A 14,211-nucleotide genomic window follows, 5' to 3' on the forward strand; every position below is an offset into this window, starting at 1 on the left:
GACAATGCAACCAGTAATACGTTCTCAGGGTTAGAAGAAATGTCAGGCACTGGTCTCTGGATTTGAGATATTTTACTCCCCTGCTGTTTCTGCTTCCCTGTGATGAGTGTGGTGGAGGATTGAAAGAGGAACCAGTCTTACAAGGAGTTGAAGGGACAACTAAACAGCTGGACCCTCTGGCGAGAAAAGACAGGTTCTTCAGTTTGCTTCCAGATGAGCCACTTACACATGTAGCTTCATACTGAGACCTCTAACACCTACTGCCAAAAAAACACCAAAACAACTCCGAAACCCCAAAAAAAGCTCCAAAAGATGCCCTAGGACAGGATTTGTGCTCTACAGTGGACATTTCTAGTTTCAGAATGCTTCCTTGGAGTCACAGGTTGCTCAGTACTACATGACTGTCTGCCTACAGGGCTGGCTGAGTCAAGTTTCTTGTCCCTCTTCAGTGGCAGAAAATTCAAAGAGTTGTTCTCATTTGCCAGGCCAAGTTTGAGCAAACAAGGAGGAATGTACTGTTGATCCTTGTTCACTGAATAGAGCTTGAAAGACTTGTCTACTACAGCAGTGCTTTACGTTCCAGGAATCAGACTTGAGGCTATGAAACAGTGCATCTTTGGCTTTGTATCATGGTAAAATGTCACAAATAGGACTTCTGGAACGTGTGTCACTGTGTTTTTAAAAATGTGTGTCAAACTTGTGTCTCCTTTGCCTTCAAACCTGGTTTAAGTCTGCTCAAGTAATTAAACATAAATGTCTCTGAAAGTTATGCTTTTTTATACCAGCTGTTTTATACCATCGGTGCAGTTGCTAAATCTAGTGCATCAAATCATGGTCCTGGAGCACATCTTTACCTTTGTCCTACACCATGCTTGTGGACGGACAGAGTGTACAGTCTCTACTTTCATATCAGAGTCTGCCCAGTGCATCTCATTTGAAAAGTGTCTTCATGTTTTACTGGTCGATAAAGCCTTTTGTTAGTATCTTCCATACAATGGGGTTCCTTAACTTAGATTTGCTTGCCCCAGGGTGGAAAGTTTAAAGTACACTGCTTTGCTTCTGATGTTGTCTTAAGCAGGAATTTCTAGCCGATAAAACCATTCTCTGACAGGTTTATGGAGTTTTAGTACTTTATCTGATCAAAGTGTCTTTTGGAATGGTGGACATCTCATTCAGGATGAGAAACTAACTGTTTATTAAAATAGTTTTTAGTGGCTATTCATTCCATAATAAAAATGAGATTCTTTGCTTAGGCTTCATGTTAGCTTGTCAAAGAGTTTTCTTATCTGCTCTGCACATGTCTGTTATTTCCAAAGTTACTTGACAAAATTGAATGGACTGTGCACGCTTCAGAGCAAATTTTAGCATTTTTCTTTTTAGTCATGAAAGACTTCACCTTTTTTTTTTTTTTTTTTTTGTAATTAGTATGTTTTCTTAGACACCCTTGATGTTTATTTGTAGCATTTCCTAGAACTGCTAAGAGAAAGCTTGTCTCTTCCCAGATGGGGTGAACAAGATGTATCCCATGAGGTCATATGAGAATGTGTTGTTTCAGGCCAGTTCCTTTTAGAGCTCTGAGAGTTTAGGAAACTTGAGTAGAACATGGAATGATCAATTTTTGTATTGTTTTCTCTTTGGTGGCTGGTTTTCATTGGTTTCTTGCTTGGTGTTTTGGGTGGTTTATTTGTTTTTAATTGTAGAGCTGCTATTTGTCCGCAATAGCGACATTCCTGTGTTGTATGGTGGACAGTTTGAATGACTGCTGTATTTGGAAAGGGAGTATTTCAGTTAATGCTTACTTAGGAAATGGTGGTATCAGAGGTTCAACACAATCCTGCTGGGGTTTCTGTAGATCTCAAAGTAATTTGCTTACTCTGTAGGAATTTGTGAGCCTAGACGCATTGTCCATGGGCATCCCCTGTCCTCCCTGTTTTCCTCTTTTGCTGTTGGCTGTGCTTGGGGAAGGAAATGAGAGATATTTCACACGTTAGTCTCTGGCAAGAATAGAGGAGGAGCTGGTGAGAGCTCACGTGGTTTGAAAGGAGATTGTTAGTCAGTAAGAAGTTCTCATAGTTACTAGAGAGGGATGCGTGTTCACTGTAGTGGTGTGCCTACAGGTGATACCTCTCGACAGAGCTTCAGCTGCTGTAATGCCATGACTTCTCTAACTTCATTGGTTCTGTAATCAAGAGATGGAGCAAAGAGCTTTGCATGCATGTGTTGCATTATTTCAGATATCTCTATGTAGGTATATATGTAGGTTTGTAAAGAGGCCTTGATGTTGCAAGGAATTCTGCAAAACATGTTTAGATCTGCATACCGTTAGGGAAATGCAAACTTACCCGTTAGGATTTGAGAAATAAGGTCATGGGCAATATACAAAATAATAGGGATATTATATTAGCTATATACATTCTTTCCTATTTGGGTATAACATATGTTTTTATCTTGAAATGACCCTTTCTGTCTTCTTTTATTTTTTCCCCAGGGTCTGGAATACTGTGACGAAAGGTACAGTTTAGATCTCACGGGTGGAGTCTTTCCCCGGAGAGGGCAGACCAGCAATACTAAATTACTCAGCTGTCAGACTGTGGAAAAGTTTCGCAACCGTGTTGACAGAGAGGATAACGTTAATGAAGGTTTGTTCTGATGTCCCTGCTTGGTTATTCTCAAATAAATGGGTATGGACTCTAAGCAATGAATGCTGTTTTGTACCCCGAGTCTGAAAGTCTTGAATATCTGTATAGACTAGCTTGTTGGGCTTATTTAAAATAAAAAAAAAATGGGTGCTTAAGTTATGTGGGACTTCTTTAAGGGAAAAACTAGGTTTTATTTTGTGCTTGCAAACATTCTCTAGCGACGTATGGTGGGGTCATCTGTATAATTCTGGTCAGTTGTTTTATTCCTCCAGCTGTCTTCCATGAACACAGTCACAAGTGGTGTTCCCCAGGGCTCAGTATTGGGGCCAGTTCTATCTAATATCTTTATCAGTGATCTGGATGAGGGGATCAAGCGCACCCTCAGTAAGTTTGCAGATAACACCAAGCTGGGCAGGACCGTTGATACCCTCCAGGCTAGAACACCTCTACAGAGGGATCTGGACAGGTGGAATTGATAGGCCGAGGCCAATTGTATGAGATTGAACAAGGCTAAGTGTCCTGTCCTGCACTTGGCCTACAATGACCGCAAGCAACGCTGCAGGCTTGGGGAAGAGTGGCTGGATAGCTGCCTAGCGGAGAAGGACCAGGGGTGTTGGTCAACAGCTAGCTGAACAGGTGCCGGCAGTGTGCCCAGGTGGCCAAGAAGGCAAATAGCATCCTGGCTTCTATCAGAAATAGTGTGGCCAGCAGGACGAGGGAAGTGATGGTCTCCCTGTACTTGGCACTGATGAGGCCGTACCTTGAATACTGTGTTTGGCTTTGAGCCCCTCACTACAAGAAAGACATTGAGGTGCTGGAACATGCTCAAAGAAGAATAATGAAGCTGGTGAATGTCTAGAGCACAAGTCTTATGAGGAGCAGCTGAGGGAACTGAGGTTGTTTAATCTGGAGAAAAGGCAGCTCAGGGGAGACCTTATCGCTCACTACTACTACCTGAAATGAGGCTGTTGCAAGGTGTGTGTCAGTCTCTTCTCGCAAGTAACAAGTGATAGGACAAGAGGAAATGGCCTCAAGTTTCACCAGGGGAGGTTTAGTTTGGATATTAGGAAAAATTTCTTCACCAAAAGGGTTGTCAAGCACTGGAACAGGCTGCCCAGGGAAGTGGTGGAGTCACCATCCCTGGAGGTATTGAAAAGACGTGTAGACGTGGTGCTTAGGGACATGGTTTGGCGGTGGACTTGGCAGTGTTAGGTTTATGGTTGGACTTGATGGTCCTAAGGGTCTTCTCCAACCTAAATGATTCTATGATTCTATGATCTGCCTGTCCTAAATCTAATAGGTTGCTACACCTACAAGTTCTTAAAGGAATAGCTTTCCTTGTCCATATAAAGAGTTAAAACTCTTATGGTGTCTTTCGTTATCTCGCAAGAATTAAACATACATGTCTGGGTTTACAAATTCAGTTATGCTCTGACCATATCTTGGAGCCTGCTGCAGGGATAACTTCCATAGCCTTTTGTTTTGACTGTGTTATTCACCTTCCCTCTCTTCTTACTTACTTAACTTCTGTGTCTGATGTTACAAAGAAGACACTTGCACGATCTTTCTAGGCTATTTCTGTTTATTATAATCTTTGACTGGGTCCTGAAGGGGCAACTTCCATCTCTTGTGTGATGCCATCCTCTATCAACAGTGTGCCAAAATCTAATAAAAACACCATTGGATTGAGAGAGCTGGATTATAACAATGTGACTGTTTTCTGTTAAAATCTTCATTCCGATTTCCTGTTTATTGCGGGGGGATGTAATTTATTTATTTAGTGTAGTAATTGTGTTCTTTCACTCTGAATGGGCTGGAAAGCAGCTGTTCTGAAAACTTGTAATTGAGTCAAATCTGGAAATTAATAATGCCAGCTGGGTGACACAAGTGTATGCGACAACTGTTTGTGTGCTTTCTGAAAGTAGCAATGTCTGTGTTCCTCGTGTATTTTTTTTTGCTAAACTCTTCATCTAACTAAACATCTTGATCAGCTCTTGGTGTATGGAAAACTTAATTAGCTAATAACTGTGTGTTTGTTTTGGCTGAAACTGATACAATTTGAAGAAGAGAAAGGGGCAGTGTGGCTGAAACCTATCGCAGAGATGTTTGCTATTCCGTACATTTTTTTTGTTATTCTTAGTAAGTGCTGTGTCTCGTGAGTGATATAAAAGAATTAAGCCAAAATAGAAAGTGGTGTTTTAAAAATACCAGATATATCATGTTTTCTACAAATAAGAAACAATGTCTTGTCTTTTACAGCAATATCTCCTGACACCAGTGTCTCAATCTTCAGTTGGCAAGTGAATACATATGGCCAGGGAAAACCATCTACATATTTGGTTGTATTTGACATTAATCGCTGGTATCATGCTCAAATGCCAGATTCCCTAAGGTAGGTTTTTATTAAGTTGTTTTCAGTATCCCTACAAATAACTCATTTGAATGTTGGTGTTTGACTTATGCGCTTGTTTTCTTTAAGGCCAGAACATTTCGTCCATGATTGCCCCTATTTTGCGTTGTGGTCACTGGACACTGTCATAAGCCTGACTTCTCCAAACCGCATTTTGGATATTCTGGTACATGAGCGGAGTCTAAGTCGGAGACTTCCTCCTTCTTATCCACCACCTGAGCAGTTTTTTAATCCAAGCACCTATAATTTTGGTAGGTATTTGACTGCTTTTAATGGTGATAAGTTTAAATTGAGGTCAAATGCGATTTATTGGTTCTCCTGTTCATTGGTTGTCATTCAAAAACAAAACCAAACCATAAAACCCCAAACCCAACTCTGATTACATTGTACTAACAAGGTATTTAATATTGTGAAACAAATCTGACAGTCTGCTGCGTTTTGGTGCTTTTGTAACGTAGCCTGTGAAGTGGTGATGGTCATCAAAGGAAATGGCTTTGAACTAAAGCTCAAAGCACATCATCTCGGTTGCACTAGATGTAAAATTCCTACACACAGAAATTAGTTTTAAAAAACGAGTTTGTAAGTGATCTGATGAAGAAAACGGGTACTCAGTTGTATCTTTCCAGATGCTGCTATTTAAAAAATGTAAACTGGTCATAACACGACTGTGAGAGTATGGAAGGCTGTCAAACGTTCATTGTCTCTGCAGATGGTACGTGCCTGCTGAACTCTGGAGTTGTTCATCTGACTTGCCCCGGCTTCCAGAAGGAGGTGATCTTTTACTGCTTCTTTATTGACAATGCCAAGAGATGTACCTTTTCTAAGCTTTCTATTGCAGTGCCTGCAGGGCCACAGACCATTTTATGCTCATCCTGCCCATCCGCACTCTTAATTGCAATTGTATCCTGCCAGTTTTATGCAAATACTGACGGTTTAGGTCTGCTCTTGAGACTGTAAAACTGCCATTGTCTCCTGTTGAAGCTCCATCAGGGATTGAATGTCTAGAAAGGAGTACAACGTTGCTCTAGGAGGAAGAAGAAAAATGTTGTCCAAGACAGGGAAAGCCATTACATCTTTGTTACCCATCAGTCAAACTGCCTGCAGAGTCTTGAGTTAGGGTTTTGATCCCTATTTAACTTGAAGAAGGAGGGGCAGAATGGAGAAAATGAAAAATTTTTTAACTGTTTGAGAAGACATGAAAATTTTTTTCTCCCAGTCTTGGCCACTTTATACCTTCCGAGCCACTGCACAGATTTTGACAAATAATTTTGAATTAAGTTTCAGCTCACTAAATATTTGCAACATCAATCAGCCTCTGCACAAACAAGCATAGGAAGGATCTTCCAAAGTGTGATTTAAAGGTGTGTGTCAGGTTTAGCTTGTACAGAATGTATTTTGTGTCAGTGTTCAGGGAAGAAGAAAGGCCTGTGTATTGACAGAGAAGCTAGGAAATACTCAATTAAGCATTGCAAGGGCTGATATTTTGTTTTACAGGACTTTTTTAAAGAAACTGTAACTGTTAGTTTGGCTGTCGTCTTGAAGACTCTACATAGTAATGCTTACTCAGATTTCTACCCTAAAAGCTATTACTGATGCAAGCTTTCTGACAGTTTCAGTGAGCATTTACTTTTTTTCTGTTAGTAGTCATCCAGAACCTCAGTGATTGAATAATAATGCTGTCCTAAACTGTAAGTTTTGGTTGATATTTCAGACCTTGAATTATTTGAAGAAATCTGGTCCTTCAATAAGGGAATCCATTCATGACAGCTACAATAGGTGTCTTGTAGCTGGCTTCCTGTCTCCAAGACGAGTTGATGTCCAGCCATCCAGTTTGAGCCAGGTGAGTGCATATCAGGGAAGCAAGGGCGAAATACATCTGTCTTGTCTGACAGGGCTGTAGAGGCCACAAGACATGACAGTCTGATTTTCATCTTCTTTGCAAGTTGCATTGAAATGCAGGTGTTAACGTTAGTTAGCAGAAGTAACAGTATTCTTAGAGCCAAACTACTGAGTTTGACTGGGAACAGCCCTAATAGATCTGTCCTTAGAGACCCAGCTCCTAATTCTGTGCCACAGACACACTCAAGGAAGCGTGCAGTCAGTGCTGGTCATGTGCAATATCAAGGATCTTTCCCTCAGAGCAACCTCACCCGCATCAGTTTCTCGAAGCATTAGGGTGAGTGCAGCAGCTGACGATGGGAGTGTCTCACTTGGATGCCAGCTATTGCAAACATCAGCTTGCTGCACTGTTCATGATCATTTGCTTCCAGGGATGTGGGCTGTGGTGAACAATTACTTCAGCTCTACCTGACAATTTCTTCACTGCTTTCCCTCATTTTCCCTTCATCAGTAAGCTTTTCTGCAGCCTCTCCAAGCAGCTCTTCACCCCTGTAGCCTTTGCCTTGTGCCACACCAGCCCAGTTGAGTCCTCTCAGACTGCCCTCTTGTTGCTGCAACACCTTAATCACCTTTCTCTCGTGACACCCGCTACCTTCTCTCTGCTTTATCCCACCATAGTGGCTTCACAGCCCTCTCTCATAGGTTGTTTATAGACATAGCCTGTTTATTTTGCAAGCCTGATGTAGAGTCTTCCATTGAAATGAGATGTTCTGATGTCAATTCTAGTTTTGAAATAACTTGGGAAATCAAGCAATTTTTTAATAACCTTTGGTGAACTGTGACTATATTGTTCAGAGCCTTGTAATGCATTTGAGCAGGGGTTTCTGTTGAATGTTAGTAAGACAAATTTCAGACTTATGGTCAAGAATATTCTTTAGGAGTTTTGTTTCCCACCGTAAGTAGTATTTGGTGTGCTTCCTTGTCTGAAACCAGTTTTCAGAAAAAGATGGAAATACCATATGTGTATTCTAGTGTGTAGAAATCGCTTTGGAGGTAATGATTTTGCCTACGAGCGAAAGATACTATTGAATGTGTTTAAAAAAGAAATAAACCAAAACCCAAAAAGTAAATTTTTATGAATGATCATTTCACCTGACAGATGTATCAGACAGCAGGTGGGATAAACTCCCAGTTAATATCGCGTGGCTGTGCATATCTATGCATTATCCTTCTAAAGGAATACCACAACATTATAATGAGTATTTGAACAGCCTAAAATTTAAACCTATCAGAATGTAAACGTTTCACTTCTTTCCTGTCATTTTAGCAAATTATAACTTAATGGTTTGGGTGTGAGAAATGCTTCATGTCTTCATAGCGTAGAAAGCTGCTTGACCTTAGCTTCACTGTTTCCATGCAAACGTTGCATAGTTGTATTTGTTCTGTCCCCTTTGTGCATGGCTGGTGGCAAACTTATATGCACAAAATGCGTCAGGGGTATCAGCAGAGGATGTTAGTGAAAAGAGGTAATTGGAACTCAGTAATTTAAGACTGTAATGCAGAGGCATACAAATAAAGGTTAGAATGAGGCTTCAGTAAGTTGAAATGTCTAATTGACTTTGTGAAGTCTGAAAGAGTACACAGTCAGAAACAAACACTTCCTGGTGATGGTTCAGAGATTGAAAGTATGTAAGATTCTCATGTTATTTTGTCTGTTGTGTTTAGGAGGAGCAGTTAGAAGAGGTGTTGTCAGCTGCTGTCCAGACAGGTTCTTTAGAACTTCTGACTGGATGTATTAAACATTGGATGTCTGAAGGTAATACTTCTCACATTGTTTTAATGTTCCTTTTTTTTATAGTTTGAAACTGTTGATTCATTTCTTTTTTGTTTTCTTTTTTTAAAGAGCAACCAAGTTCTGCTACTAATTTACGGTTTGTTCTTGAGTGGACATGGAACAAAGTGATCTATACAAAAGATGAATTTGACCAGATATGTGAGTACTGGTGTTACTCATTCTGCGAACATAAAATCGTTCTTTCTAATTGAGCTTATTCAGTAATCTGCCAGTAGACGATACTGCAGGCAGTTATTTGAGTGTCCTTTGAAACTCTGAAATTGCTGTGCAGGCTAACAATTTAATATTTGTTCTTGAAAAGGTGTTCCGCTGTTTGATGGCTCTTGCAACTTCATTGACCCACAGACGTTACAGTCTCTTCAGCACTGCCAGTTGCTTTTGAGCAACCTTGGCACAGTCTTGAACTGTTTTCTGACAGAAGCACAAGAGCTTACTGAAAGAGGTTTGTAATAGTATTACTAGATCTTTGGTATGTTTGATTAAGATTTGGAATTATGCGTGGGTTGTGATTGTGGGAACATGAGCATTTGTTGCTTTTGATGATTGGAAGACAGTCAAATTTAGCTGGGAGAAGGGGCTTAAATGTGAGAAGTTGTGTCTATGGCTTAATATGCATTGAGTTCTGGATGTGTTTAAGAAAAGACTGGCCATGGCACTTAGTGCTGTGGTCTAGTTGACATGGTGGTGTCAGGGCAATGGTTGGACTCGATGATCCCAGAGGTCTCTTCCAACCTGATTGATTCTGTGATTCTGTGAGTTCAGGGAACTAGTTTGTTGTGGAGCTCATGCAAGTGGGTAGGAGAGGCTACGTTCAGCAAGAAGCTATGCACGCATCTGGGTTGAAGTTACAGCAACTGAATGTGTGGTACTGCTGAAAACAATTAATTCTTAGCTAGCAATTTGTAATTGCACACAAATATTGTATTGCAGATTGCTAAAAAATATAAATGACGCATAAATGAGTCACCTGTAAAGTAAGCTACTTGAGTTTCTATAGCTTTGTATATTCTAAAAAAGAAGAAAAAGAAGAATATCCCTTTGCTATAGTAAAAGTCTCTGCTATGTGAAAAGCAATTGTCTTCTTCCTGAGTGTATTTAATGGTTCAGGCTTCTTTATTTTATTTTAACCTTTAGTGAATCTGCTTCTCTGTAGGGGTTGCTTTTTGTTTTGGTGGTGATGTGGGTTTTTTCTTCAACTAAGAAAGTGATACAGAGTGAAAAATGCAAAGACAAAGATTTCTGCCATGTTATTTTTAGACTTTCTATGTAGTCTGATGAAGGGATTTTTGTAAAAATGGAAGGAATTGCGTAACAAAAATCATCTTATACCTTTTTTTCAGGTTTTGCAGACTTGACAAAGAAGCAGGTGGTGACTAGCCTCATTTCTTTGTATGCACAAGTGGTCGTCTGGTTCTGTCACTCCAGTCTCCTTCCAGAGGGTTTAGGTAAGCCTAAACTGTAATACATTTGTAACAAGGAGACTCTCCAGCCGTGCTTTTGTAAATGTTTTGTTGACACCAAGTCGTGTCGGTTCAGTTTCACCAGCTGCAGTTCTGCTGGTGAAATTGAGATTTTACTGGTTTTTCAAATACATAGTGTAGAATATTGCAACCAGTTTCTTTCCTGGGTGTTTCTTTAGATATAGCAATGTGCCTCTGACTTGAAGGAGTTGCTTGTGTCCACAGCTTGAAACACATGGGATGTGAAACAAATAACTATTAAACAACAAATACTGGAAGACTTGTTTTTACAGTAAAAGCATCACCTGCATGTCTTGAACTTTTTATTTTTGCTTGAGGAAAAAATACACCTTGGAAATGCTTCTTTATTTGGCTGGATTATAGAGTCAGCCTTAACTGTCTTACGAATATTCACATGACATTTTTTAAAAAAAACATTCCCTTTGAGAACTGGTTTTATTTATAGTGAACTTCAGCTTACACTCCGTGTTCTGAATGCTACCTCAACTGTGAACTTGAAACAGCACTTGAGACAAGAAGGAATTGAGTCTTGTGTCTTACATCTCTTTCAGCAAAGGCAGAAAGAGGATTGGCTTCTTTCAGAGCTGGAGGCTTGCCTGTGCTTCTTGATGCTTAGCTTGTATGATCTTCTGTCTTTTTAGTCAAAGATTTTACTGTAAAAGTGTGATATTACTTCTTTAACTTGCTTTTACTTTATTGCCTGTAGATAATGATATGCATTTGTCTAGACCTTTCTACAATTACCCTCTGATTCAGAGCTACTATACTGGTCATCGACAGAATCTGGAGCGTATATCGAGGTAAGCCTGACAGGCACGCCCTAGAACACTTTCCCTGCAAATTCAGAAGTGGAAGTGAATGGCTTTTCTATCAACCGTTGTATTTGCTCTGCTTAATGCATTTGCCAGCAGTACTCTTGACTCAGCGATGCATGTGTTCTGTTGAACACAGAGGTTACTTTCCTGTGTTAAAATGTTTATCTATACCTCTGTTTAGTACCATTTGTTGCTATCGTCATTTTTTTTGTAGTGTACTTAATTCGTTGGCTAACCTGTAGAATTTGTTACGCCTGGAAAAGATCATGTGATTAGGATAGGACCAGTCACCTCCAGTTCAGCAAAGCGTGACATGCACAGAACAATTGTTTTGGACACAGAAGAAAGCATGTTTTTTTAAAAAATCATCTCTTTTATTGACTAGTAATAGATGGTAATAGTTGTATTGGCCTAAATCTCCTACTCACGAGTATATTAGGGAGCAGTGTCACAGTGAGCGACTGCGATGGACTTTTGGGGAATGTGATGTTTAAAAGTTCAGCCATGCGTAATTGCAATGGCATGTGTACAAGAACATATCTGCTGTTTAAGATGATACTAACATTTACCTGTATGGTTAGTTTTGTGAAAATAATACTGAAAATACTGAAGTAATACTGAAAATTACTTTTTTTCCAGTAACAAAAGTGAGATGCTGAGAATAAAATCTGAAATTTCTGTTATGTTGTCTCTCAGCTGTGTATTGCAACCCTCCAATTTGAGGCATTAGATTTGTGTTCAGGAACAGTCCTGGTATTTTGATACTGCTACGTTTCCTCTGTGAGACAGTATGAGAGTGGTTATTTCTGGCACTTCAAAAACTTTGTTTACACTTCCTTTGTACGACAAGTAACACAACAAAAAAGAAAACCGGAAAACTAAAAGGTCATTGCAACTTTTCCCTTAATAAGAGAGCTTTTAGGATTTGTATTTTGAACTCTGTTAGGAATTGAATACGATCTAACGAGCATCTTTCATCTGACTCAGAACTCTTTCATGTCTATTCCAAGTCATAGTCACGCCTTTGTATGTTTGGTACTTTCTTTGACTCATGGGAGCTTTTGTTTTGTTTTGTTTTGACTGGAGGCAATCTGTTACACTGAGAGGCTGGCATTAGTGTTTTACTCTGTCCAAATCCTTGCTACCTTTTGTTCCAGAGGAAAATGGGATTCTGACTGCTTGATGATTGATGGAATGGTTTCCCAGTTAGGAGAGCAAGTTGAGAAGTTGTGGCGGAGAGATGAAGGAGGAACTGGGAAATATCCACCTGCTAGTTTACATGTGAGTGTTATGTTCCCTGAAAGCAGCACCACCACCACCTCCAAAAACCCCCCAAAGCCCACCCAAAAGCCAATGATTTATGAAAGGCAGGAGTTTTTGGAAACCATTTCATTTGTCATTTCAGGCACTGCTGGATCTCTATTTGCTAGAAAGCATTGAAGAAAGCCACAAACATGCAATTGTATCCTTTCTAGTTATTTTTATTACACCTTCAGTATAAGCACATAAATGTTGTTAAATGTTTGTCACCTATGTGTTCAATAACACTTCAAAATTTATGCTTCAAACACAACACAAGTGAAAACCTTTAATTTAGAATGAAGTCGTAGACAGAAGCATTGTTTTATTTCTTTGTACTGTGGGATTTTTATGATTTCTTCTTCATGTTTTGTTGCAAAGTCTTTTCTGAGGTGAGAAAGCAGGTTTACTAAGAAATGTTAAAGATAAAAAGCCCCTTTAATTTTTCTCAAACTTTAAACACAGTTTTAAATTTTTGAAAGCCCCCATATCTGTAGCAAATGGCTGCTTACTAGAATGATGCACTAACACGTGCTGCTTCAGAGCAAAAGGATTTCTAACAGTGGTTTACCAGTACCTGGTTATGGCTGAAATCATCCATTTTCCAGCACAGCTAAGAGTGCTTCCTTTTGTTCTGTTAAAAGTGCAGGCACACAGAATAATAAAGAGACGAGAGAAAAGAAAAATCATTGGGCAGAAACTTACTTTTTAAGCTGCTGAAATATACAGAATTGCTTTTGTTGTTTGTTGCCTAACCTGAGAAGGGAGCCTAGAGAGCAAGGGGTTTAAAAGCTGTTGTACCCCAGAACCGTCTTGTTAGAACATGTCCCTAAAAACGAATGTCGGAAAGAGGAAATGACACTACCAATGAGTGATCCACATACTGTTTTGAAGCCAGTTTTAATCATTCAGAGCTAAGTTGTATTGCGAGGACACCATAATTTACATTGTTTTCTGTACACTGGAAATGAGGGAAAAACACAACTGTAGAATTTGTTTGTGTTAATAATTCAGCATGGGATGTTCAGATGGTTTGAATCTCCAACTGGTAGGTCCACTGACTAGAAGAGGGAGCCAGAGTTTGTAATGGAAGTGTTTAAATACCTACAGTTAACCTTTTTCAAAGCCTTACAGAAATCAAAGAGTATTTCTTTCTAGTTATTTATTCAGAATGCATTTTTGTTGTTAGGACCTGACTATCTTTAGGTCATAATAGCTTGAAATGACAAGACTAATAGATTAGTCTTTTCTGCTTCCTACCACTTTTGTATTCTTCTTTCGTTATGTTTTTCTAAATGTAATGTGATAAATTTTTGCTCTTACAGATTTATGAGCCTTAATTAGATACCTGATATCAGACAATTTATTTGCTGCTAGATATCATGCATTCCTTTCCGAATATAAGAGAAAGTTCAATCGACTCCTTCCCAACTGCCTTTGCTATCCCTTGGGGTCTTGTTAAGCTTATTCAAGGTTTTTGGCTTCTTGATCATAACGATTATGAAGTAAGTATGTTACAGTTTAGTTAGGTGTACATTGCAGTACAAAGCTATGATCTATAAAATGACTTTAAGAAATTGGTGCTTAGCTAATAACAGATGCTAAAACATCAGAAGCTTTTTTGTAATACTGGTACGAGATCTTCAGCAATAAATTATGATTTGAAATTTTGTTTGATTACTTTGAGAGGAAGTTGATTATAACAAAGAAGAAATTGTCTTTAATAATGTTTGATATTTGATTTTCAAAGCCATGTTTTTAGGTTGTTTTCAGCAGACCAGTTGAGCACTTTCTCAAAAACAGTGGTTTAGGTATTTTAAATATTAAAACTGTGATCATAGTAGCAAGATTTGAGATGGAAGAGTGCAGAAGT

General features: G+C 39.2%; 1 protein-coding gene across 1 annotated transcript in view; it reads left to right on the forward strand.

Annotated features, from left to right (window-relative positions):
• The window catches only part of LOC137660811 (protein ELYS-like), a 49,409-nt gene that overhangs the window by 18,856 nt on the left and 16,342 nt on the right, over positions 1 to 14,211 (forward strand). The window contains exons 10-22 of the mRNA XM_068395885.1: positions 2,489 to 2,639; positions 4,899 to 5,031; positions 5,119 to 5,300; positions 5,759 to 5,820; positions 6,761 to 6,889; positions 8,614 to 8,704; positions 8,792 to 8,881; positions 9,045 to 9,185; positions 10,084 to 10,188; positions 10,931 to 11,024; positions 12,197 to 12,320; positions 12,445 to 12,501; positions 13,697 to 13,843. Coding sequence (XP_068251986.1) covers positions 2,489 to 2,639; positions 4,899 to 5,031; positions 5,119 to 5,300; positions 5,759 to 5,820; positions 6,761 to 6,889; positions 8,614 to 8,704; positions 8,792 to 8,881; positions 9,045 to 9,185; positions 10,084 to 10,188; positions 10,931 to 11,024; positions 12,197 to 12,320; positions 12,445 to 12,501; positions 13,697 to 13,843 — 1,506 coding nt within the window. The remainder of the gene's footprint in view (positions 1 to 2,488; positions 2,640 to 4,898; positions 5,032 to 5,118; positions 5,301 to 5,758; positions 5,821 to 6,760; positions 6,890 to 8,613; positions 8,705 to 8,791; positions 8,882 to 9,044; positions 9,186 to 10,083; positions 10,189 to 10,930; positions 11,025 to 12,196; positions 12,321 to 12,444; positions 12,502 to 13,696; positions 13,844 to 14,211) is intronic.

This window comes from Nyctibius grandis, chromosome 1 (assembly GCF_013368605.1).
Source record: "Nyctibius grandis isolate bNycGra1 chromosome 1, bNycGra1.pri, whole genome shotgun sequence".
NCBI lineage: Eukaryota > Metazoa > Chordata > Aves > Nyctibiiformes > Nyctibiidae > Nyctibius > Nyctibius grandis.